Genomic DNA, 27,355 nt, shown 5'->3' with positions numbered 1-27,355 from the left:
CAGCTGTGGGTGCAGCCATCTTTGTGACGGAGTGATGGTCAATTAGCATATTCCCTCTTTATTCGATAGGATTTAAAAGCAGGTAGAATATGATCTTGCTGAGAGTGGTTTTCAGTCCGAATTTACTGGAAGTCTTATCATTTGGAGCCTTGCAGGGCTGGGAAAGCTGAATTCTCTACCCCAAGAGAAAGCACCAGCAGAGACAGGAGATTAGCCAGAGATCAGTTTGAGCAAAAAGACCAGCCTACAACATTGCAAAGCTTTAAACGTTTTCTAAAAAAGAAAAGCACTTTCTGCCCACGATGAGGAAAAACGTGGGGGCAAAGAATGGACTACAGACGGTCTCTCTGTACCTTAGACGCCAATTTTGAAGCCTCAAGGCAGAGGCAGTTTAACGAGTGCCAGAGAACAGGCAGAGGCCTGCGGTCACCAGGATGGATTTCCCAATCTCAAAGACTGTGTCTAGACAAGATATCTGAAATTGACTGGAAATAGCAGAAACCCTGTAAGCTTTTGAGCTCTCATTGGCAATTCAGTTTCTTTAAAAATCTGACGGATGATAGCTAGTGAGTCTTAACTCCTATGGCCATCCCCAGACTTGTGAATGCTACCCAACTCAAGGGGTTCGCCACTTGAGGTGTTCTGGTCAAAAAAGAGACGTAATTGTCGTTAGGTAGTTCTGGAGATGGGATTCATATCCAAAGCTCTGTCACCCAGGAGAGAGGCTTAGCCATGGCTTATGTACACTATCTGGTTAATATTAATGTTGATTTCTTCTGTGCAGTTGGCTAAACCTATCTGGTTGGATTTGGGTCAAGCTCATGGGGTTACAGCTACATCTGCAAAATACCGTGCTACATTTAGCAAGAATTGCACTTAGTAAGAACTGCTCAGACCTTGAGACCTTTGTCCTATCTAACATTATCCTATATGATAAAAGGCTAATATGCAAATCGACCGAACAGCAGAACAACAGGTAGCTATGACGCGCACTGACCACCGGCGGGCAGACACTCAACGCAGAAGCTGCCCCTGGTGGTCAGTGTGCTCCCACAGGGGGAGCACCGCTCAGCCAGAAGCCCTGAGCCGGGCTCACAGCTGGCGAGCGCAGCAGCAGTGGCAGGAGCCTCTCCCACCTCGGTGGCAGCGCTAAAGATGTCTGACTGATGGCTTTTTTGTAGACTGGTCTTTTTTGTAGGCTGGAATGGGGGGAGTGGGCCTAAGCCAGCAGTCGGACATCCCCCGAGGGCTCCCAGACTGCGAGAGGGTGCAGGCCGGGCTGAGGGACCCCCCCCCCAAGTACATGAATTTCGTACACTGGGCCTCTAGTTGTACATAAAATGCATGTACTATTACACAAAGTGATTGTGCATATTAGTTAAAGCTGGAAAAGTTTTTGCAGTAGAATCTTTATGACAACAATGGAATGAGGTAGGTGTGTTCACTTCCAATTTGGGAGAATAAAAAATGATTGCCAGTCTACATCCATATCTGAGAAATGCTGAATTAAACTTAAACCGATTCTTTTACTACAGAACTTCTCAGAGCCTTTACTATACTAATGTGACTTGCAATCTTTTTTTGAAAATTATTTGACCACTAAAATATTTTTCATTAAGTTTTATTAGTATCTCACAGACACATCTTCAGAGATCCTGAGTTACTCTCAGCCGTAAGGGCAGGGCTAGCTCAGTTGTAGAATCTGCTGACTCCAAAGGTGACAGAGAGCTCTCCTCAACAACAGGTGATGCTCCATTCTGTGGATGACATGGGTCTTGAAGAGTCGGCAACTGGTCTCAAGTCCTTGGAATGCAGTGGCTTGCCACCACACTTATACTGTTTATCATGGCACCTTAGCGTGGGGGTCCAAGTTCAATCCCTGGCGTTCTGGAATGTGTCTTTATGGTAGCAAGTCTGATGCCAGGAACACCTTTGTTCTGACAGACAGTGGACTACCCAATGCTCTCCCCTCTCCCTCCAACTGCCTGAATCCCATCCACCTTCCAGGCTCCAGATAAGCTAACTCCACAGAACCTTCCACAGCTGCCGAGGCCAGGGTGACTTCTCCCTCCTCTGGTCCTCTGACCCGGGCTGCCCAATGATGCCAGTGGACTGAACTGAACCGCCTCAAGACAAGGACCCTGGGTTATTCACGCTGTCTGAGTCCACAAGGCAGAACCAAATAAAAATTTGTGGATGACAATGACGCTGGAGATGATGCTTCTGACTGTGAGCAAAAAGACCCTCCTACGACATTGCCACCAAATAACACTCAAGGACGTGCAAATGCTTCATACACAGTAAAGCATCATACAAATAAATAATCATTATTAATATGGTCTTCATTGCCCTGATCAGTGATTGGTCCATTTCTAATGACCTCTAGCCTTTGATTGGTCTTTCCAGTAATTGAACCCATCCCATTTGCCAAACACACTATATGGTTTATTATAATATTCATCTTTCTTAGGAGTCCATTTTTTGGTAGCCTGACCACCGGTTCCACTGTTGCAGATACCCACAACCAGTCAACCTAGTGCTTTTCCGATGCCCGGGCACCTTTATGTGGAGCATTGGAGATGGTTCTTGAAGTAGTGGAGAGCCAGCTTGAACTGGATCTGGGCATTGGTGTTGGTCCGGTATTTGCTGTAGGATTTCTCCAGGGCAGCCAGCTCCAGGTCCACCTCTGGAGAACGGGACTGGTGACTTATAATCACGTCTGGGCATGAACCCACGAACAGGCTCCCGAGCCCATCAATAAAGAACTCTGCCAAGAGAGGAAGAGCACGGAAAGAAATGTGAGATTGGGCCAGAGATCCAGGACCATATTCCAGGTCTGGAAGGAGAGTCAGGGGGAGGAGATACCCCTGCGGAGGTTCAGCCCCAAGCAAAGCCACCTGCCCCAGCTGATTTGGAAGGCAATAAATAAGGCCATTTCTCAGACAGAGATACGCGTAGAGAGGCAGAGAAACACAGACTGGCTTTCTAGCTGGACAGAACTGTGGACTCCTGGACTGAGGGGATAAGAGAGAAAAGAGAGGGGGCCGTTAACCAGTTGCAGTTAAATAGGAAAGGACTCTGGAAAATGAGAATAGGGAGCCGGGTGGGGAGAAGGGAGGGGACAGAGCTGTGGGGAAAGGATGGAGAGGGTTTCTCATCAGCAGGAGGCAAGAAGTCAAAGAGAGGGTGAAGAGGAAGGCAAGAGAGACCATGAGCTCCTTCATTTGGGGGGGAAGGGAAAGGAAACCCACCGTTGCCGGGCAAGGGACCGTGATCAGTGGAGCATGCCCTTGAAAGAACAAACGTCTAGGGTCCGTTCATAGGCCAGCTCCAGCCGCCCCCGTCAGCCTCCCCACCTGAATGAGCCACTCGCTGCAGACGGGGGTCGAAGCCAACTCTCAGCAGCCGTTCCGTGTGGGCCAGGAAGAAGTTGACAACGCCACTGGTCACCACGCAGTTGGGGAAGCCGTCCAGGGGCTGGAAAGATCCTGACCGCCGATGAATACAGTCCCCATTCTCACTCTGCTCCAGCAACAGCTTAAACTGGAACACGTTTCCAAGCACACTGCCGCCTACCTGGCCCGCGGGCAGAGAAATCCACATGAGAGAACATGGACTCGATGTCCATGTTGCCTCTGCCGGAAAGCCTTACGGGATTGAACCTCCACAAGAATCACACCCTTTCTCTGTCTACCCTTCACGCTGTCCCTCCGTTACTCTTCTTGCTATTGCGGCCACAGCCTTCAGCATATATCGCAGGGTCCTTGGATCCTTCATTCCTACTCACCCCAGAAAATCTCTTTGGTGGGAGCAGAAAGCACTTAACACCAAGCCAAAAGGGCAGACAAGTTCTCCGCTCTGCTCACCGTACGGCAAGCTCACCCTTTCCAGAAGAAGCTAACTCACTCCCTTCCATTAGGGGGCGCGGTATTTGGGTGCAGCCAAGAGAGCCTGCGGAGTCTCCCCTGCCAGGCTTCTTGCAGCTTTCCCCCCAGTTTGTCTCAAGCTGTCTTCCTCCCATTCTCTGCTCCCCACTCAGTTCGCTGAGCAGCTGTCCATGCGCTCACGGGAGGCATGTGCATTTCTATGTCTGAGCCCAAGCCAAACAGGACAAGCCAGAACATCTACTCCTGACCCATCATCCAGGATGGCATGGGAAAGCCTGCTAACATCCCCCATCACCTGTGCTTTCCTTCTCCCTTTTAGTAAAGGAACCCTCGGACTTGGAAGTGGGTTAAATTAAGGTACAGTTCACCATCCAGCTAAAGAAGAAATGTCCCCATTTCCCTGGCAACGTCTGACCATGTGGCTAAGTCCTGGCTGAAGGGCAATGATTTAGACAGATGGTCCTCCACTTCCCCCGCCCCCTTTCCCTCTGGCCTTGCCACTGAGGACCACAAGGATGACGGAGCAACAAGGGAAGGAAACGGGTCCAGGATGACCTTGGAAGTGCCAGCTTGGATTTTGACATGAGTGGGACCTACACCTTCTATCTCATTTATGCTACTGTGATTCCGTCTCTGGAAAAGTAGCCAAGAGATTTCTTGGATGGTTTGGGGATTGTCCATCTGGAGTAAGAGTTAACTCTGGTCACCATGTCATGACCATTTTTTCTTTTTTCTTTCTTTTTTTTTTTTTTTGGATAGTTTCGTTGAGATATAGTTGACCTATTAAAATTGTATATGTTTAAGGTATACAGCTTGATGTTTTGATATATGTTTACATTGTGAAAAGATCACCACAATCCAGCTCATTAACATATCAGTTGCCTTAACCTAAGCACCATTGTGTGTGGTGTGAAGATTTAAGATCTATCCTCTTCCCAAATTTCAAGAATACAATACATATTGTTACCGATAAGCACCTTTTTCTTCCCTTTTTTATATGTGAATTGACTTTTGATGTTTTTATTACTTTCTTCTGTTTAAAAATGTCCTTCAGCCCTGGCTGGTTTGGCTCAGTGGATAGAGCGTCGGCCTGCGGACTGAAGGGTCCCAGGTTCGATTTCGGTCAAGGGCATGTACCTTGGTTGCAGGCACATCCCCAGTGGGGGGTGTGCAGGAGGCAGCTGATCGATGGTGTTCCTCTCTCATCAATGTTTCTATCTCTCTATCCCTCTCCCTTCCTCTCTCTCTAAAAAAGAAAATCAATAAAAATGTATTTTTTTAAAAGTAAGTATGGAGGCAGAAACAAAATTCAAGCACACCTCCTGAGTCCTGGTGTGACACCCTGAACCCAGAGTTGTGCTGGCTATTCATCTCCTGCATCAGCCCCTCTCCCTCACCTTCCTTCCCTCTTCTCTCCTCTTTCTTGCTTTCTTTTTTTCCCTCCCTTCTTCCCTCACATATTTTTCTCTCTTCTCTTCTCCTCTCCTTCCTTCTCTTGATTGTTTCTACGGATTGCAACTGGGATAAAACTGGCAACTATCCCTTACCACATCCAGTTCTGTTTTCTCCAGAACATCCACCAGCTTCTCAATCTTGGTCTTGTTGGTGAAGAGAAAGTCATCGTCCACCCAGAGAACATATTTGGTGGTGACCTGAGATATGGCGAGGTTCCTGCCAGCAAACCAACCCTGTAGGTGGAATGAGGTTAGATCAGTGGTTGCCATTAGAATAACCACTTGGGGCACTTTCTCAATTCCCAATAGCCAGGCTGCACCCCAGACGAATTTAAGTCAGAATTTGTGAGGGTGACTCCAATATACAGCTGAGATCGAGAAGCCCTGGGCTAAAGGGAGTCCACGTCTCGGAGACACCTGAAGAAGGACAGTGACTTTCTGGATCAAAGATTGAAAGGCCAGAAAGCCCTTCCTTGGCCCTGTGGCCAATATGGATAGGTTTCCCGTCCGACCGAGTCTCTGTGGCTCTCCTTCCATTTCCCCTTATATTGCCTGGAAGATGTTTGGTGGGAGCAGAAAGCACTTAACACCAAGTCAAAAGGGCAGAGCACGACCCAGCATACACTCTGGTATGTATAGTACCTATCACATTCTGTGTGTCCTTGGAGGACGCTGTGTGGGGGAGAGACAGACAGAGAGATAGCTGCTCCAGCTTGGCTGGAATCAGAGATGATTCCAGTTGGATCTGCATGTCAGGAATCCTTGGGATGTCAGACACCTCAAATCACTCAGAAGGACCTCAATCAACTTCCACGCCAAGTGTGAGGAAAGGCAGATTATCACCCCATTAATACAGCAAAGTGAGAGTGGCCTGACTTCTCTGTGAATTTGGCGTCAGCAAGGGGACTCAGAGGAGAGTCCTACCCTTTCCCACTCCAGGACCCTGCTTCCTCGGGAAGGCCACTGAAGCACCCCCATCCAGGGGCAGAACCTGACTCTGGGGCCCTCTTGTCCCAGGACCCAGGTGTCTCCCATCTGGAAGGGAGGGATATACCTTCCCAAAGGGCATGATGTAGTACTCCACATGGCTGTCATTAATTTTCAAAGGTTCCTTGCTGTCATCAGCCACGATCACGGTCAAGTCTGGATAGTACTCACGAAGACTCCGGAGCATGGTCATGAGCTTGTGGGGACGGAGGAACGTTTTGGTGGCAATGGTCACCAGGTCTCTGAGCTTCCTCTCTGGTCAAGAAAGGGTGGATGTCAGAGCACTGTCTTTTGGGAAGCCTCACTGTCTTAACGTGCATTGTTCTGGTGGGGTTTTTATGCCACAACCTCTCAGTGTTCGTGGGCCTCATGCCTCAGTAGGTGCTTAAGAAGGGTTTGTTTGTTGGGTTAGAAAATAAATATATTTATGTATCCCTATGTTTACTGAAGCACTGAGCTAAAGGGGAGTCCATGTCTCAGAGACATGGACTTCCTTCATGGTTAGCCAAGACAAGACAACAACCCAGGTGTCCTTCACTAGATGAGTGGATAAAGAAGATGTGGTAGTCATATACAATGGAATACTAGTCAGCCACAAGCAAAGACGAAATACCGCCATTTGTGAGAACATGGATGGATCTTGAGAGTATCATGCTAAGCAAAAGAAATCAGACAAAAAAGTCGAGAACCCTTTGTGATATCACTCATTTGTGGGATATAAAACTGAAAGCAATAAATGAACAAACAAGACAAGCAAAAATTCATAGACAATAGTATGTTGGTTACCAGAGGGATGGGGGTTCAAATAAATGGAAATGGAAGAAGACATGGCTTTAGGTGGTGAACATACAATATACAGATGATGTATGATAAAAGTGTACACTTAGCTTGGCCAGTGGGGCTCAGTGGTTGAGTGTCGACCTATGAACCAGGAGGTCACAGTTCAATTCCCAGCCAGGGTACATTCCTGGGTTGCGGGCTCGATTCCCAGTGTGGGGTGTGCAGGAGGCAGCTGATCAATGATTCTCTCTCATCATTGATGTTTCTATCTCTCTCTCCCTTCCTCTCTGAAATTAATAAGAATATTTTTTTAAAAAAAACATATGGAATTAGCCCAGCGATAAACAGACCAGTGCAACCTAACAAAGCCCGGATTCAGACTCCTGCACATACGAACCTTGGTGTGTGACATACGAACGTTGGTGTGTGACAGCACAACAATACAAGCCGGGGAAGAGGAAGGGCTTATATGGTGTTGCTATACATATACCAAAAAATTAGATCCCCATAACAAACCACACATAAAAATAACTGCTAGGCTGAAACCGGTTTGGCTCAGTGGATAGAGCGTCGGCCTGCGGACTGAAAGGTCCCAGGTTCAATTCCGGTCAAGGGCATGTACCTTGGTTGCGGGCACATCCCCAGTAGGGGGTGTGCAAGAGGCAGCTGATCGATGTTTCTCTCTCATCGATGTTTCTAACTCTCTATCCCTCTCTCTTCCTCTCTGAAAAAAAATCAATAAAATATATATTTTTAAAAAAGTTAAAAAAATAACCGCTAGGTCGATCAGATATCTAAATGTGAAAGCAAACATGTACATCTTTGGAAAAATTCAGGAGAATATCTTTCTTGCTTTAATGTAGAGAAGAATTTCTTGAACAAGGCACAAAAAGCAAAAACCAGAAAGAACACAGTGAATCAATTTTATTGCACTGATGGATAAAACTTTCATATAACAAAGGACCCTGGAAACAAAATCAAAACACAAGCCATGGGCTGACGGAAAGATCAGGTCCTAGAACTTCATACCATACAGTGTGATAATTTTTATGAAAAAGTTCAAAAATGCATTAAAGCCCTAACTGGTTTGGCTCAGTGGATAGAGCGTCAGCCTGCAGACTGAAGTGTCCCAGGTTCGATACCGGTCAAGGGCATGTACCCCAGTTGCGGGCACATCCCCAGTAGGGGGTGTGCAGGAGGCAGATGATGGATGTTTCTAACTCTCTATCCCTCTCCCTTTCTCTCTGTAAAAATCAATAAAAAAATTTTTAAAAAAACAAAAACAAAAATGCATTAAAAAACCACACTATACATCTTTCCCTCTTTAATTTGAAAGTTACCTTTATCACATGGTAAAATTCCAACATGTCTCTTTCTGGAATTTCAATTTGATTTCACCGATATATCTATTCATGCTCCAGTACTATTCTGTTTTTATTACTATTACTTATTTTTTAAAATTATATTTTATTGATATCAGAGAGGAAGGGAGAAGGAGAGAGAAACATCAATGATGAGAATCATTGATCAGCTGCCCCTTGCACACCCCCTACTGGGGATCCAGCCCGGAACCAAGAATCGAACCGTGACCTCCTGGTTCATAGGTCAATGGTCAACCACTGAGCCACGCTAGCTGGCACTAATACTTATTAAAATGTTACCATTTGTTAGGTCTTTTTCAAAATAAGCACAACCATATAAAAAGTTAATATAATTAAGCAATATTAGAGCAATGTGTCCTAGAATTGTTTTCCTCCAAACAAGCTTGTCAGGAATCAGATATAAACTGTTATTTTGGTCAATTCTCATCTCCATCTCAGAGGGGACCTGAATTTCACCAACAGCTCTACAGGATGCCACCATGCAGCCCCAGGATCAAGGGCCTTACCTGGTCCAGGGTCATATAACTTGGGTGTGACGGGATGGCGAATGGTCACTGGAAACTTGGCTGTTGAGGACTCGTACATCAGACTCACTGGAGGGAGAAATAAGGTCAGGGCGGGGAGCGCCGTGTCTGGGCCACTCTCCATGCTGCCCCAGGGAAACCCATGCACCGCGGGAGTGAAGTTTGGTAGACAGTGTCCTGGCTGGGGTGAGACTGAGGACCTGATGGAGTCTATGGCGTTCTGGCTCCTGATTTGCTGTCTGTCCCTGGGGCAACCTGCTGAGGACCTCCTAAGCTCACATTTCTTGCCCTTGTGAGAACCTGCTGGGGTGGACAGGGTGTGGAGTCACGGAGTCCGGATTATCTTTGGCTTTGCCATTGTTATCTGAAATGCCTTGGGTAAACCACTCAATCTCCTCCAGCTACAAGGCCAGGATAATAATACCTGCCCTATTTTATTTCACAAGGTCATTCTGTGAAAGGAAGTGTTTGAACACCCGAAGGTCGGGAGAACTGGCTCTTTAGTGTGCAGTCATGGGTAATCTGCCCCATGTTTCATTTCTTTCTGTTGATGTCCTGGGAATGCATCCTGTGCAGCTAATGAAAGAGAAAGGGGTGCCCTAGCCAGTTTGGCTCAGTGGATAGAGCCTTGGCCTGAGGACTGCAGGGTCCCAGGTTCGATTCTGGTCAAGGGCATATGCCCAGGTTGCGGGCTTGATCCCCAGTACGGGGAGTGCAGAAGGCAGCCAATCAGTGATTCCCTCTCATCATTGATGTTTCTATCTCTCTCTCCCTCTCCCTTCCTCTCTGAAATAAATAAAATATATATATATATTAAAAAAAGAGAGAGCGAGAAAGGGTGACTGACTCATCCAGAAAGAAACGGGGCTGCGCTGAGGATGGCAGGAACTGTTCTCCAGGGAATTCCTGGGGTGGAGCTTGGGGGAGGGGGTTGATTGAGGAGTCAAAGCCACTGTCCTTTGGACTGGGAGTTTCCCCACATCCCTCTTTCCTGTTAGTACCCAGGACAATAAAGGGATGCATAGACTGGCTCCCTCCTCTACCGCAGCTGAAGTCTTCAGCTTTGAGGGCGATAGAGAATAGGGAACAGAACTGGGTGGTTCCCAGGTGCACAGCATGAATGATCTGTCCTCATGGAGAAGAGCAGGCTCTTCACCTGTCCCTGCCTGGAGTCCCTTCTATGGGGTCAGTAGCAACGTGGGGATAGAATTGGGTACAGGAATTTGGAAGTTAGGTGTCTAGGGTTAGAAACAGGAGCAAGGAAAGCATCTTCAATGCAGGCAGGCTTCATGGAGGAGGAAGACTTGGAGAGGGCCCAGTGGTGTTTTCCGGCTCCCTCAGCATGTTGCCTTCCAAGGACAGGATCTCACCCACATCCACCCTGTGGTGCTGGTACACCGTGCTGGTGTAGGTCACGTGCTGGAGGATGAAATTCAAAAGCTTCCGGTCACTGGTCGAAATGGTCAGCTGCTTCTGGCCTCTGCCCTGCACCACACTGTCTGGGATGTCGGCGAGGGTGTTGAGTGTCCCCAGAGAAGCTGTCAGGGTGACCTAAGGTGGGTGAAGTACAAAGAGGATAAATGCAAGGAAAGGCGCCTACCCAACATGGCCTGCAGGGGGCAGAGCATATTAGGGTGAGAGGAGAAGCGTCGTGGGTGCCCCAGAAGCTAGGGTCTGGCTCTGCACGGTGTCCCTGCTCTGGTCACAGCAAAGGAGAAGTAAGCCCTGGGGCCTGGTGCATTCCAGGACAGTTTCTTTTCTCTTCTTATCTGTTGGCTTGCAGAACACCATTCTTTTGACTTCGGTTTGCCAACTCCTCCTCTATAAAACCTCCAAAAGGCCCTAGCTGGTTTGGCTCAGTGGACAGAATGTTGGCCTGCGGACCGAAGGGTCCCAGGTTCGATTCTGGTTAAGGGCACATGCGTTGTGAGCTCCGTCCCCATTGGGGGTGGGGGAGTGTAGGAGTCAGCAGATCAATGATTCTCTCTCATCATTGATGTTTCTATCTCATTCTCCCTCTCCCTTCCTCTCTGAAATCAATAAAAGTATATTAACAAAAATAAAAATAAAACTCAGAATGGAGCTTTTCAGGGCTTGCCTCTGCACTCTTTGCCTTCTTATTCTAACACCTTCTTGCTAGAAGATCTAATCCCTTCCCATGGCTTTAAATTCCACCCATCTGCTGATGGTTTCAACATGTATGTCTACAATTCATCTCTTTCTGAGATCCAGCTGTCTGAACTGTCTGGTTGGTTGCCCTGCTAGGAAGTTTCACAAGCAAATCAAACTGATATCTTCAGAATGGAACTATTGATTTCTCTCTATAAACCTCTCCCTGCCTCGTGAATGGCACCTTCATCCACTCGACTGCTCAAGTCCCCAAGTGGAAGTCATTGCTGTTCTGCCAGTTCCCTCACACCTACAGACAATCTGCCCTTGACCAGAATCGAACCAGGACCCTTTGGTCCGCAAGCCAACACCCTATCCACAGAGCCAAACCAGCTAGGGCCTTGCTGAAAGCACTTTAGTCAGTCAATGGATATATTCTGAGATCCAAATTACAGGCACCGGGGGGGGGGGGGGGGGGGGGGGGGAAATTGTGAATAAGACAGACTCCTTGCCTTCAAGAAGCTTATAGTCTACTAGAGGCCTGGTGCACGAAATTCATGCACAGGTAGGGTCCCTAGGCCTGGCCAGCAACCATGGCCCATCTGTGGGGTGACTGGCGGGGCGATGGTGGGGGGAGGTCCACTGGCACCCGCCTTGGCTGGCCTGGGGCCTGCAGGCTAGGGGCAGCTCCTGCATTGAGCGTCTATCCCCTGGTGGTCAGTGCACATCATAGCAACCAGTCATTCCACTGGTTGGTCCCCCATTTGGTTAATTTGCATATTAGGCTTTTATTATATAGGATTGGGGAAGAGAGGCCATAAGCATATCATGACGCATATGAGGTAGTTCAGGTACAGATAAGAGCTATAAGAAGATGACAAGGAACTGAGAAAGTGACAGAAGCGGGTGGTAGAGGGCTTAGCTGGGGGTGGGGACAGAGGAGGCTTCTAGCCATTCCAACCTCTGTTTAACATACAGAGGTGAGAAAACTAAAACTACATTTCCCAGGCTCCTTTTAGTTAGGGCTCTTGATGTGGTCTACATCCCACCAGTCAGATATACTTGCAGAGACCTTGACTTGGAGCTCTGTTAAGTGGGGAAAGCGGGGCAGGGCACAGGGCATCCATCTCAGTGGCGCTCGCCCTGGCAGAGGCAACACAACGCAGGAGCCGTGGCTGTGGCAGCGGCGTCCTCTCGCAGTGGAAGCAGCAGCACCCGCGGTGGCTCAGTGCCTTGGCGCGGTCTTGGAAGGCCTCCCTGGAACTCCAGCCACTCCTTCGGCAGGAAAAGGTGTGCCTTCCATAGGCACCCTCCCCCCACTGCACCCCCCACCTCAGACTCATGTCTGATGTTTCATCTGGATGAGGGTTCTGTCAAAATCCAAGACCAGCCACCACTGGGGGAAGGAGGCTGGGCAGTGAGCTAAGGACAGGATGCCAAGTACACAAAGGGACTGGGAAGGGGGGCTCTTGCCTTATAGATGAGGGCATTGGGTCCATCAAACTGAAGACCTGGAGGACACAGGGAAAAGGAAAACAAAAACATCATCTGAGAGGATTCCAAGGGCTCTCTGAGGCTCACACCTTCCTGGCTGCCTCCATGTGCTTCCAGAGTCCCTTCAAGTGTTCCCTCCTATCCAGGGTGTTTGCTGACAGACTCCCCTCTCCCCAGGGTTCTGTTAGACGCTTCTCATGGTCCTTCCAGTGGTTCTAAAACCTCTGATGCCAGCCTCAGCTTTGGATGGGTGCTGTGAATTAATCCAGTCCCTTCCAGGTGTCTGTTACTGAAGGGAAGGAAGCAATGGATTAATAATGAATCATCCTAGCCCTAACTGGTTTGGCTCAGAGCATCAGCCTGCAGACTGAAAGGTCCTGGGTTTGATTCCAGTCAAGGGCATGTACCTTGGTTGCGGGCACATTCCCAGTAGGAGGTGTGCAGGAGGCAAATGATCGATGATTCTCTCTCATCGATGTTTCTAACTCTCTATCCCTCTCCCTTCTTCTCTGTAAAAAAATCAATAAAATATGTATTTAAAAAATAATAATAATAATGAATCATCTTGCCCGGCCTGCATGGCTCAGTGGTTGAAAGGCAACCTATGAACCAGGAGGTCATGGTTCAATTCCCGGTCAGGGCACATGCCTGAGTTGTGGGCTCAGTGCCCAGTGTGGGATGTGCAGGGGGCAGCCAATCAGTGACTCTAAATAGAAGCTCTTATTTATGCCTTAACAGATTTTGCTACAGAGCCTATCAACCTATAGTGATAGTGCTTATGTGGTAAGTATGGCCAAAATTATTGAAACAGCTACTATAGGGTACACTAATTCAGAGGAACTTTTCATTTATTTTTCAGCCTTCAAAATGTTATTTGAGAACGACAATTTCCATGTTTTATTGGAAGCAATGACCTCAGTGTTATCGACCTCCCTGTGCCAACTTTAGGGGTAAATCCCCGAGTACTTAAACCTAATCAAATCTGGCAAAATGGATGTCACTCAATAGTGGAAAGAGTCAATCATACTCTTAAAATGCAATTACTGAAACAAAAAGGGGGAGACGGATGTTATGTGTCACCTCAAAACAAACTCAGTCATACTCTTTGTACTTTAAAAATTTTTGTGCTGTGATGCAGAGGATCGTACAGCAGCTGAAAGGCATCAGGCCTCCTGTACAATAGCCTCCACCGAGTTAGCTAGGTGGAAGGAAGCATAAACCAGACAAAAGTTTTATCAGATTCATTAATAATGTGGGGAAGGGTTTGTGTTTTATATCTTTCCAGAAGGAGCAGTGCAGCCAATTTGGGTGCCAGAGCATTACATGTGTCACCACAATGGACCCAGACAAGCTCCTTGACCCTTCACTCAAAAGGACTGAGAGTTTCCCCGATGACAGCAAAGTGGAAGAAGAAGAAAACTGGAAGCTACGCAAGGGACTGAGGTGCCAATATGGGGTCAGCTGAAGAAGTTAACGACTGAAGCGCAGCAGATTGTGGGAAAGCAAGAAGTTGAAGCTACTTCTTCAACTATGTTCCTGCTTATGCTAGCATCTGTTAGCTGCCAGTCTTCTGCAAAGTCTGGCTCAGTCAAGTCCAAGGATTCTGAGTAAATATACACCAGCAGCATAAGAAACTTTGTTTCATTTAGTAGCTAAAAATGTTAACATGTCTGTAGTTTTTATTTCTCTCTTATTGCTGTTTTGCATTGGCATTGTTTTGTTATTATTTAATAGCCAGAGTTTTTCTCTTGACGATCAAGCTTTAAAATTATAACATTTGCCCTAGCCGGTTTGGCTCAGTGGATAGAGCGTCGGCCTTCGGATTCAAGGGTCCCAGGTTCGATTCCGGTCAAGGGCATGTACCTTGGTTGTGGGCACATCCCCAGTAGGAGGTGTGCAGGAGGCAGCTACTCAATGTTTCTCTCTCATTGATGTTTCTAACTCTCTATCCCTCTCCCTTCCTCTCTGTTAAATTTAAAAAGAAAAGAAATGATAACATTTAAGTAGTTTGGTTTTTGCATTGGCATTGTTTGCAATTGTTTTAATATTAGAGCTTTGTTCTTGATGTTTAAATTTTACTTTCATTATAGTAGCTCAAAAACAAAAAAAGGGTGAGATATAAAGAGCGCCTGGGAAGGCACATGGGCATTCTTTAATTATTGTCAGCTGAACCCAAGGCGACAGGCAAAGCCACACCCTGGGAACATGCTTTGCCAAAAAGGCAAGGGTATTGTTAGCTTGACCTTCATTTCAGCCCAGGTGTCCGGTAGTGGGTTTTTGATATGTAAATCCAGTCAAGCACCAGGAATGCTAGGGCCTACTCAAGAATGCAAATAATCTCCTTTGTCTTGATTTTTGGTGAAACTTCCTGGTATTGAATAAACATGCTGTTTGGGGGTATAAAATAAACATGCTGTTTCAGCTTTGGGTCACTGTATCTCCAGCAGAAGAGGGCAGCAGTCCCACCCGGTTCCCAGCTTTTTCCTTCCATTTTGTGTTTTGTCTCTCTCTTTCTTTCATATTTTCTCAATCCCCAGCTCCTCTACTCAGGAACTGGACCCGCTCTCTAGCCGCACTGGATGCGGAAAAAAGAGAAATATTTTTACATCAGTGGTTCCCAGGGGCTGGAGGGAAAGGGGATGTAATGTTAAATAGGTACAGAGTTCCAGTGGGAAGATGAAAAAGTTCTAGAGAAGGATGGTGGTGATGGTTGCAGAACAATGTGAATGTATTCAATGCAATAGAACTGTGCACTTAAAAATGGTTAGAATAGTAAATTTTGTAATGCATACTTTACCACAATAAAAAAAATGAATCATCCAAAGTGTCATATTATTTTTAAATAACTATTCAAAAACACTAACAATGAACCCCAAGTGTATTTACTTTAGCATCTGCTCTTATAGTATGACTAATTCAAGTTCTACTTCAAACATACCCTCCTATGGCCATAGGGAACTTACTAAGCTCATCTGGTAAATTGGCAAAAATAAACATTTACCTCACAGGGCTGTGCTGCTGAACTAGAGGCGTGTGTAAAAAATCCCTCATGGAAAGGGGTTTCGTTTTTTGTTTTTCGTTTTTGTTTTTCTGAACCAGGGCCTGCTCAGTACAAGCCTTTTAGTTGTTTAAGAAACAAATAATTACTTTATTTCTAGAAAATAGTGCTGCTTGTATCGGGGCCAGAGCCCCCCTCAACCATCATCAGCTCTTCCTCCAGGATGGGGATGTCAGGGCAGCAGGTACCTAGAGAGCCAGGCCCAGCTTGGATACTTCCTTCCTCAGGTCTGATGCAGACCCCCCTGCACCTTCTCCCCACCTCCACCCTGTGTGAAGGGGGACTGGGAGCACCAGTTCAGACCCACCCCCAAGGGGGGTCCAAGTAAGCACCCTGGATGAGCCAGCCCTCATGCCGAGGAGCGTTAATTCCTGGAGATGGCCTGTGCTTTGCCTGCTCCCAAGATGCTGTAGGACACCAACAAGCCAATTATGTCCTAAGATTCCTTGAGGCTCACAGATATCTGCCCTCTTCCGTGTTATTTCATAGCCCCACGGAGGTCACAGCTACTAAGGGTGATCTCCAGTGGTGGAAACAGTGATATTAACATTAAATGAAATAATTTCAAACTTCATCCTGGTGTTGGTACCCAGCAGGTACTCAATGAATGATTGCTCCCTCCTTTTACTTAAGAAGGAATAGGAACGTTGCCCGAGTCCTCTCAGGATGGGGCGGACCTACCTGGGATGGGAACTGTATGCAGGGGCATCACCTCCACCCCGTGGACCGGGTATCCAAAAGGGAGGTTGGGCGGAGCCAGTAGGGGCGGTGGGCGGGGCAGCCCTTCCCTGCAGACAAAAGGAACTGTTAACAGCTGCCCTGACTCCCTTCCCAGGTTAGTTCTTAAAGTGGTGCCTGTGCCCAGAGCCTTGGGCTGCCAATGGGGAGAAATGGAAAGTAGATTGTCCCCCATCTTCCCTCCAACCTCCCCTCCTCCATTATTCCCAGCCTCTTAACTCCACAAACGAACTGAGCAGTTTACAACACAGCACATAAAAAGCAAAAATCACGCCCTCACTTGTTTGGCTCAGTGGATAGAGCGTTGGCCTGCGGACTGAAAGGTCCCAGGTTCGATTCCAGTTAAGGGCATGTACCTTGGTTGCGGGCACATCCCCCACTAGGAGGTGTGCAGGAGGCAGCTGATCAATGTTTCTCTCTCATCGATGTTTCTAACTCTCTATCTCTCTCCCTTTCTCTTTGTAAAAAATCAATAAAGTAATTTTTTTAAAAAATCATGACCAGCAAAAAGGAAGAAACAAAATATTCAGACTGTAGGGGCCAGCACAGCTGCGGCAGCTGAACACCAAAGCCACCTGTGACTCCCTGGTAGCCAGGGTATAAAATGATTGTCAGTACTCGGGTCTTCTTAAAGGGGCAAAGGAGACCAATTCCTGAAGGGAAGTCAAACTTTTCCTGGCTCTGCACCAAAACATAAAGTGCATCACAGGAAACTGTATATGTGAGTGGTTGGCGTCCCCATATTTTCAAAGCAAACACAGTGATGATTTTCAAATGGTTTTGTTGTTGTAACGACCTTCAGTCAAAGGCAAGTGCATAACACAATCCAGTGAGATTGGCTCATTGAGGGACTAAGGTAACACAGCTGAAATGTAGCCTGGAGGGACCCAGTTTAACCAAAGATACCACCACTTAGATTACCTGGAAGAGAGGTCAGACTATTGGAGTATTTATGGGAATATGAAAAAGACAACATTTAAAAATGGAAAAGGACATAACTAGGCAATTAAAAGAGGAAATGCAAGTGGATAATATATATATGAAACATGCTCAGCTTCAATATTACTCAGGGGAATGCAACTTTAAAAAACAACTACCTTTTCATTAAAGTTTAAAGGTAAGGACTATGTAAGGTCATCCTGATATGCCAACGTTTCAGGTTCAATCCGAGGCATATACAAGAATCAACCAATGAATGCATAAATAAGTGGAACAAATCAATGTTTCTCTCTCTCTCTCTCTCTCTTTCTCTCTCTCTCTCCATTCCTCTCTCTCTCTAAAATCAATACATGAAAAACTTTAAAAGAATGATGATATAATAAATCACAACAATAATAGTAGGTAATATTTTTGCAGTGCTTCTATATGTCAGGTACTTTTTGAGTTACTAGTTCTCTGTATGTTAATACAATTCACCTTACAATTAGCCTTTTAAAAATATTTATTTATTAAATTGATTGAGGGAGGGCATTGGTCAACATGAACATATAGGTTTCAGGTGTGGGTTTCTGTGTTACAAGATCTGTATATTGCACCATGTGCTCATCATCCAAAGTCAAATCTTCTGCCACCTTATATTAGGACCCCTGCTCCCCCACAATAAGCTTTGGAGGGAGGTATCTATTATAATTTTTCATATAAGATACTAAAGTACTATAAGGTTAAGTAACTTGCCACCCAGCTTGTTCCAAAGTTAAAATCCTCAATCACAATGCTATTATTTTATTACTAGAGGCCCAGTGCATGAAATTTGTGCATGAAAACCCAGCCTGCACCCTCTCCAATCTGGGACCCCTTGAACATCCCTCTCACAATCTGGGACCACTGGCTCCTAACTGCTCACCTCCCCGCCTGCCTGATCGTCCCTAACTGCCACCCTGCCGGCCTGGTCACCCCCAACTGCCCCCCGCACCCCACACAGCCTGCCATTCAGTCATTTGGTCATCCCTCACTAACCCCCCCCTGCCTGCCTTGTTGCCCCACACAGCCTGTTGTTCAGTCATCCATCTGGTTGTTTTGGTCATGATGACCCCTGGCTTTTTATATATTAGGATTATAGCACACTTTCTACAATAGCTCATAAATGATCCCTCCCCTCCCCCCGCCACCAAAAAAAAAAAAAAAAAAAAGGGAAGGGCTTGCCCAGCCCTTGTATGCTCTGTTGTATCTTTTTTTTAAAAAAATATTTTATTGATTAGAGAGGAAGGGAGAGGGAGAGAGAGATAGAAACATCAATGATGAGAGAGAATCATTGATCGGCCGCCTCCTGCACACCCCCTACTGGGGATAGAGCCTGAAACCCAGGCATGTGCCCTTGGCCGGAATCGAACCTGGGACCCTTCAGTCCACAGGCAGACGCTCTATCCATTGAGCCAAACCAGCTAGGGCTGTTGTATCTTTTTTTAAGTATTGTGTTTTTAAAAAACTTTTATTGATTTTTTTAGAGAGAGAGAGGAAGGAAGAACATGAGAGACAGAGAGATTTGTCGTTCACTTATTTATGCATTCATTGGTTGCTTCTTGTATGTGCCCTGACCAGAAATCAAACGCGTAACCTTGGTGTGTTGGGACGATGCTCTAACCAACAGAGCTACCTGGCCAGGGCTTGCTCTGTTGTATCTTAATTCCTCAGCCTGGTTATCCTACCATCTATGGATTTGGTGAGGTCCCAACATCCTTCCCACAAATTCCCTTTTCACATAAGCCAGCCATAATCAATTTCTGCTCTTTTCAATCAATAACCCTGGTCAGTACATCCCGAGAGTTTTAACTCTGGGCCATGCACATTGCAGTGGGGACAGTATATTCTCAACATATTCTCAATATAAATGAATAAGACAGTGCAACTCAGTCACTACAAAGTCACTTGCCATGACAGCTGGGTGCATGGACGCTGGGCCACAACAACACCACACTGACATTGCAAACCATCTTCATTCCTTTGCTCCTTTTTTATTACGACATGTTTGATGCGTGCAAAGTTTGTAAATCTTCATTTAAGGGCTATTTCCTCCCTTCTCTTTCGTAGGTTTATTCCTAATAGTTCCTCCCAGGCACCCTTGCAAGAGGGGGAGCTCCTTCCTTCTCCGGTTGCACCCATACCCTCAGGACAAAGTAGAGCTTTTGCCCCTCCTCGGGACCCGAGAGCCCTGGCGGTCGGCATTACCTCCTCTGAAAGTGTTCAAATTCAGCCTGTCTCCTCGCTTTCACTGCAGGGAGGACTGTCTGGCCATAGGCACCTTCAAAGTTGTAGCCCTGGCCTTTGGTTTCACATTGGCACTGATTTTTCGGGAACAGCCTACAACAAACAAGAAGACTGTGAACAAGACTGGGTGGGAGGAGGGGTGTTGATGAGTGAGGGAGAACCCGAGACCTTATCCTGCGTGTATCCGTCTGAGAAACTGCCTTTCCCAGACCCGCTGTCCTGGAATATTAGCAGAGGCCCTGACAGAGCCACGGGGAGGGGGAGGAGTGGGGAATGGGAAGAAGGGCCCGCTCTCTTTTTTTTAATTTTAATTTTATTTTATTGAGATAGAGAGAAACATCGATGAGAGAGAAACATCGATCAGCTGCCTCCTGCACACCTCCTACTGGGGATGTGCCCACAACCAAGGTACATGCCCTTGACCGGAATCGAACCTGGGACCCTTCAGTCCAGGCCGACGCTCTATCCACTGAGCTAAACCAGTTAGGGCTGGGCCCGCTCTCTTGACTTATCCCCTGCACCAAACTTCTTTAAACTTGAGAATCACAGGAATGCCAATGGCATCCCAGCCCCCCCCAGAAGAGGAGGCTGGGGGGACAAAGAGCTGGCAGTTAAATGGGCCCTCCAAGGTCTTAGGGGACTTGACTGAGTGTTGCAGAGAACAGAGACTGTGCCCTGGAGACCAAGCCCTCTCCTGGTCTCACAGCAGGGAATCATTTGAACCAACACAGTTCAGGAAGGCAGGGAATCATCTGTAAAACGGACACAACAGAGCAGAGCAAACCACAGGAGGAGCAAGGGAGCTGTGGGACCAAGGTGGGAGAGAGAGAACGCGTGATATCTCACCAGATGCCATCGTAGGAAAACAGGGACCTGAGTCGTTCCTCGGGTAGAAGCTTCGGCATCTGGACAGCCGGATCCGGAGGAGGGAGCGCCGGATCGGGACGAGGGAGCACTGGTTTGAGGCTGAACGCTTCATGAAGGTACATACTTCCGAACGTAAATAAAACCAGGCCGAATCCTAAGACTAAGGTGGACATCTTGAGGAGCCACAGAAAGTTATAGCTGTTGGGGCACAAAAAAGCACATTTCTTGAAAATCTTTTTTTCTTAATTAGTTACTAAATGACTTGATTGTCATCTAATCAACACCCACAGGAATAACTGTTTTGGGGTGCAGAGAAGAAGGAGACTATTGACTGCAAATGGCTCCGTTGTGACCTAGCAGGGCTGTGAAAACAGCACAGGGCCCCGGCTGCCCTGCACTGGCCTGGTCCGCCCCATCCTGCTCCTGCAGGACGTCACCGGTATTTCAGCTTCAGCTCCAGCCTGGGAAACAGTCCTGGTGGAAAGGGAAAACGTGCTCCCAGAGCCAGAGGGGAGCTGACTTATACAGACTTCTGTCCCCGCCCCTGGTCCAACAGTTCTCCAGTTAATACATTGTTAGTTTTGTAGTATGCAATTATTTCATCTGTAAAAAAGTATGCCTCTCATTCCCCTTTTTGTTACATCTTTTTTTAAAAATATGAATGTATCTTTTAAAAATATATATATTTATTTTTTTTATTGATTTCAGAGGGAAGGAAGAGAGAGATAGAAACATCAATGATGAGAGGGAATCATTGACCGGCTGCCTCCTGCACATCGGACCGAGCCCGCAATCCAGGCATGTGCCCCCAACCGGAATCGAACCCAGGACCCTTGGGTCCGCAGGCCATTGCTCCATCCACTGAGCCAAACCAGTTAGGGCTGTTACATCTTATTTATCCCATAAGCTAATTTTGCTGCATTGACTAGTGCTTTCCTGACAATGTTAAATGATAGCAGTGGGCATACTTCCCTTGTTCCTGACAAAAACGGAATAAGAAGCATGATTTTTTTATAATCGCATACTGCAAAATGAAAATGTATTCCATGAGAAACCATTAGAAACAGTAAGATTTTAGTAGAATAGCTGGAAGGTGAAGCTGGTGGATGGTGCGGGCGGGCAGGCTAAATAGCCATCTCAGACGGTGGATAAAGAAACATTGAATCAGCCCTAGCTGGTTTGGCTCAGTGGATGGAGCATCGGCCTGTGGACTGAAGGGTCCCCAGTTTGATTCCAATGAAAGGCACATGCCCAGGTTTCGGGCTTGATTCCAGTAGGGGGTGTGCAGGAGGCAGCCGATCAATGATTCTCTCTCATCATTGATATTTCTATCTCTCTCTCCCTCTCTCTTCCTCTCTGAAATCAATAAAAATATTTTAAAAAAAAAAAAAAAAGAAAAGAGCCCTAACCGGTTTGACTCAGTGGATGGAGCGTCAGTCTGCGGACTGAAGGGTCCCAGGTTCGATTCCGGTCAAGGGCATGTACTTTGGATGCGGGCACATCCCCAGTAGGGGGTGTGCAGGAGGCAGCTGATCGATGTTTCTCTCTCAACAATGTTTCTAACTCTCTATCCCTCTCCCTTCCTCTCTGTAAAAAATCAATAAAATATATTTTTTTTAAAAGAAAAGAAAAATTGAATTTATTTACGGGTGGGGGTGGGGGTGGGGGATGGGGTATCCGAAGGGAAGGCTGCACAGCACCGAGCCAAGGGGACACGGGGCCGATGACAGCAGCGCCAGGAGCTGGAGTTTCATCCTGACACGCAGCCACTGGTGGGAAACTTGTCGTTAGTGGGTTTGGGGGCTGAGCTGGGGGGGTCGTAATGACATGGAATGCGGGTGTGCCATCAGGTGCCTTCAGGCCAGTTTCCACTCCTTGTATGGTCTACCTCCTGGTGTCCAGCGAATTTTCCCTGGTCTTTTGTTCTCCTGTGGCGGGAAGCTTACAAATGGCCGATAGGATCGTACTGCCCTATAGGTCTAACAGTAGCTAGTTATGAAATAAAAATAAACCTTGTCGTCCCCCCCCCACACCCCCCCCCGGCCCCCGGACCTTTCAGTCCGCAGGGCAACGCTCTATCCACTGAGCCAAATGGCTAGGGTTCAACATATTTTTATATCAACGTATTCCTATATTCTCTTTTTTTTTTTATTTGCAGTGATCAAGTATTAATTCTGTCTTTGAACAAATAAAGAATTAAGCATTAAGCAAGTTACCTCTACCTTAGGGAAATATAAATAAAGGAAGATAAATTCCTGATTCTTGGCGAGAATAACGCAGTATTGTACTGGTGTAGCTTCACCATATATTACTCTATAAATTCAATATAATAATCACATTCATGAAACCACAATAGGATTTTTAAAATTTCAAAATGATTCTAAAGTGTATTGGAAGTAACACATGAGAATAGCAAGGAAAATATCACAAATAAGAGGAATGGCTGTGTAGCAGGCTGTGCTACCACTAAATAATACAACTATTATAAAGTTATAATTATTAAATGTATGATGCTGGTTCTGAAATAAGCAAATAAGTGGGTGGAATAAACCAAAAAAAAAAAAAAAACGAGAATATACAAAAATTTTAGGTGGAATTTTCACTACTTCGTTATATATTTCTGTAACATCTGATTTTCCAAAGTGGTATTCAGAAAAAGATAGGTGTATTTGAGGGAATCAAGCTATAGAAGTACTGGCAAAAAAAAAAAATAGACTTTTATTTACTTTTAGACAAATTTGACCATGTGATCAGATCTGACTCAGCTTGGAGTTCTTTTTATCAAACCTGGTTCCAGCTAGGGACAGCATTTTAATGCAGACATTAATAGGAATTGTGTGGGTGAAGATTGCCAATAAAATGTTCAACAGCTGAATTTTCATCAGATAACGACAAATGTTCTACACTGGTAAAACTGTGTGCTTAATGGGGGTGTTATGATTATAATTGTATGGGTCTGCTATTCTGGTTGGATCATATCTGAGAAACATTCAAGAAAGAGCCCAAGTCCAATTCATAAAGTCAGCGAGAAATAAGGATATGAGCCAGGTACCTGTGCCAGCTGATGACCACCCCACCCTGCCAGCCAGGTGCAGCTGCTTAACGCTGCCAAGCAGTTCTCCTAGTCCAGATACAGAGCTTGGGGACCAGGCAGAGACTGAGGGCTGTCTAGTCCTGAGTAAGAAGGTGGTGATCCTCATTGTCCTGAGGGACTCCTGTGCCCTAGCAGAAATGGCCCTGACCTCAAGCTCCCTGAGGAAGCCAGTTAACCAATAGCCTCGATTTTTATTTTGCCTAGAAAGGTAGTCTCATGATTCCTGTGTGCTTTACCTTTGTGTCTGCATCCGAACTTTCAAAAATGTCTGCACATTGAAAATCAACACTGAAATTAAAATGGTAATTGGACTATTACGAGAGCAAAGATCTAATCTTAATTCATTGATGAGAAAAACACCCAGACACCAATTAATAAATGGGCACAGAATGTACCCATTTCAAATTCAGACATTTTTTTTGAATGAAAAGGTAAACTTAGAAGCAAAGGAAAGTTTAATAGAAGTTTCTTTGGCCCTGGCTGGTCTTGCTCAGTGGTTAGAGCGTCCATCCACGGACTGAAGGGTCACGGGATGGATTCCCAGTCAAGAGCACACACTTTGGTCGTGGGTTTGATCCCAAGTGAACCAGGAAGTCACAGTTCCATTGCGGGTGGAGCATATGCCTGGGTTACAGGTATGGGGCATGCAGGAGGCAGCCGACCAATGATTCTCTCTCATCACTGATGTTTCTATCTCTCTCTCTCCCATCCTCTCTGAAATCAATAAAAATATATTTTAAAAAATTATCCTCATGCCAAAACCGGTTTGGCTCAGTGGATAGAGCATCGGTCTGCGGACTGAAAGGTCCCAGGTTCGATTCCGGTCAAGGGCATGTACATTGGTTGCGGGCACATCCCCGGTGGGGGGTGTGCAGGAGGCAACTGTTTGATGTTTCTCTCTCATCGATGTTTCTAGCTTTCTATCCCTCTCCCTTCCTCTCTGTAAAAAATCAATAAAATATATTTAAAAAAAATTATCCTCAGGTGAGAATTAACAAACAAACAAATGAATAAAAGTAGTTACTTCGGAGGGAGGGACTCTAGTTCCCCCAAGGCCACACCCTCGGGCAGCTTTAAGGTGGTAGAGAAAGTTAGCAAACATCAGTTAAACCCAGACCTTTTGTGTATGAGTCCAGCTGTCCAATTGATTCATTGTGCTTTGTTTTAACCCTTTGCACTCGCTTGCTTTTTTCCTCGATTCCTTTATTCTAATGCTAACCGCGTCGAGTCACACTCGACATCCGAGTGCAAAAGGTTTAATGCTCCAAAAACATCAGACTAGGACCTATAAATCAATAAAGAAGAAAACAAACAAACAAGAACATCAACCTCGCTCTCCCTTCTGGGAACCCTAGAACCTTTCCCTTTTCCTGTTCCCCGTCCCTTCCGTCGCCCCCAGGCAAAAAACAAACAGCATCTCACCAGGTTTTTAGGAGATGACTTCCTTGTGCTAAATGATTGTTCTAGAGTGGAAAAATAAAAGGGAAAGAAACTTTGGGGATAAAGAGGCACAACCTATTTCTGATCCTTCGAAGTAGTTGATAAACGTGAAGGCAGACCCCACGTCTCCGTTCTCCGTTCATTATTATGCTGCCCGCTGAGGCTCTACAGCGCTCCGGGACACACACCGTCGGGAATTCACTCTGTGGAGAGGCTGTGCGCGTGGACCTGGAAATCGGGTGTTTTCTGAAACTGCGGAACGGACGCAGCCTCCGCTCCCCGACGGTCCAGAGGCCTCGGCCCTCGCGCGGGGACCCATGTCCCCGAGGCGATCGGTCCCGGGCCCAGGAAAGAGGCCCCAGCCCTCCGGGGCCAGAGCCTCCGGGTTCCAACCGGAGACCCGAATCCTGCGCTCCGAAGGCCCCTTTCCACATTCCCGGTCAAGAGAGGCAGCCTCCACGTCGAATTTTTCAACAGAAAAAATTTTTTTCACAGCAACAGCGTCCCCAGGCGCCGTCCCTTTCACCCTGCCCTCGCCTACCGGGGGAAGGGGACGCGGGTTGGACTGAATTTAGAGACCAACCATCGCCTCCCCCCCGGCCCCGGCGCTCTCAGCCCCCGCGCCCGGCGCTCTCCGACGGTGCGCCCGCCCGGCCAAGTTCGACCTCCCACTTCTCTGCGCTCGCGTGACACTCACCCGCACAAGGTCATTCTGAATCACGCCGCCTCGGAAAGACCGTCCGAGCTGATGGAGCCGGGCCGGGCCGGGCAGCCACCCCGCCTGCTGCCCCGCCTGGCACCAAGAGCAGATTCTCCAAGCAGGGCAGGTGGAGGAGGCCAGGAGAGCTTGGATAGGTCCCCAAGTCCCACGTCACCACCAACCCCCGCCCCCCTTCTGGGTCTGTCGAGGAGCCTAGCTTGGCGCCAGCAAGTCCAAACCTGCGAGCCGGCGTTCGGGGAGCCCCACACCTCACCGGGACAGACCCGCCCCTGGCGCGCGCCCTGGCGCGCTGGAAAAGGTGCCAGTAATGACCGCAGCCCCGCTGCGGATACGAGGTACGGGCTCGGCACTAACCGCTTTATTGACGTGGTGCCATTTATTCGTCACAACAGCCCTAAGCGGTGAGTGCTGTTATCAGCTCCACTTTTAGGAAAGGGAAACTGAGGCACCGTGGGGGTGATGAGCTAGGGAGTGGCGTTGGGATTCCAACCGCGTCTGGGTGACTCGGAAGCCCGCGCTGGCGAATCCAGCAAAGCCTGCCCCTCGGTGGGTCGGTCGCGGAGCCCCCAGGCCTACCGGGCCCCACCCCGTCGGAGGTCCGAGTTAAGAGAAGGGGGCCTGGCCTGTCTGCGGAGGAGCGCGCGGACTCAGCCGTTTACGCAAACCTCCGGATGGTCCGGGGCAGGGAGAGGCTGGACGCGGGCACGGTCATGTGCCCCCTCCAGGACAAAGAGCGCGCGGGCGCACCCTCACTTCCCTGCTCCCTTCCGGGGCTGCGGGCGCCCGTGGGCGAGCCGCGCTTGGGACCCGGTGCGCACCCTGCAGGACGGCTGCAGCCCGGCTCCCGCGCGGCTCTCCAGACCTCCCAGCCTCTAGCTGGGACCTCTCCTCCTTCTCGGCGGTGATCGGACTTTGTCTCTCCATCTTCAAAGAACAACAAGCCCTAGCCGGTTTGACTCAGCGGACAGAGCGCCTGCCTGCGGACGGAAGGGTCCCCAGGTCCAGGGCGCAGGCCCAGGTTGCGGGCACGATCCCCAGAAGGGGGCGTGCAGGAGGCGGCCGAAAAATGGTTATCATCATTGATGTTTCTATCTCTCTCTCCCTCTCCCTTCCTCTCTGAAATCATTTAAAAAAAAAAAAAAAAAGAACAACAAAATCCCTGTGCCCACTTCTAGTCCCCCCCCCCACGGCCCCTCCCTTACCTCCCTGGTTCACAGGTCCGCGAGCCTCACGGCCTCGTCCCTTCCTCCACTCCCCTTGGGTTCACCATGTTTATTTAGCCTGTGCTCCATCCACCTCAGCACTCCAGTTCACCCCTGACTCCACCGAACTGTTCTGGCAAACGACGCCGGAGGGAAGAAAGCTGGAGTAGGTTGAATCCCTCCAACAGACCCTCGCAGCCACGTAAGGCCTTTGTGCCTGGAAGTGTCTGGTGAATTTCTGATGAAATTAGCATTGGCGGGACCCTTTTCACAAGCCAGGCGCGTGCTGGGCCCCTTCTTGTGATTCATCTCAGGTATGATTTTATTGTATTTCACTATGACTTGTGAGTCACAAACATGACTTTTTTTTTTTAAGTACCCAAAACAGTGGCATGCAAAATAGTGTTTCTGTGT

The 27,355-nt window shown here is 47.5% G+C and overlaps 1 protein-coding gene across 1 annotated transcript; it reads right to left on the bottom strand.

Annotated features, from left to right (window-relative positions):
• Positions 1–2,561: 2,561 nt before the first annotated feature.
• B4GALNT2 (beta-1,4-N-acetyl-galactosaminyltransferase 2 (SID blood group)) lies at positions 2,562–26,451 on the bottom strand (the record flags this gene model as incomplete). The annotated part of the gene is made up of 11 exons (XM_079798649.1): positions 2,562–2,767; positions 3,357–3,576; positions 5,435–5,575; positions 6,396–6,583; positions 8,997–9,083; positions 10,385–10,565; positions 12,597–12,634; positions 16,357–16,463; positions 19,579–19,710; positions 20,464–20,682; positions 26,399–26,451. The coding sequence occupies 11 exons, from the start codon at positions 26,449–26,451 to the stop codon at positions 2,562–2,564; spliced, it is 1,572 nt and encodes a 523-aa protein (XP_079654775.1).
• Positions 26,452–27,355: the final 904 nt, after the last annotated feature.

Source organism: Cnephaeus nilssonii, assembly GCF_951640355.1.
Source record: "Cnephaeus nilssonii genome assembly, chromosome: 19".
NCBI lineage: Eukaryota > Metazoa > Chordata > Mammalia > Chiroptera > Vespertilionidae > Cnephaeus > Cnephaeus nilssonii.
Note: the sequence above shows the minus strand (reverse complement) of the source record. Positions and strands in the feature narration are given on the sequence as shown.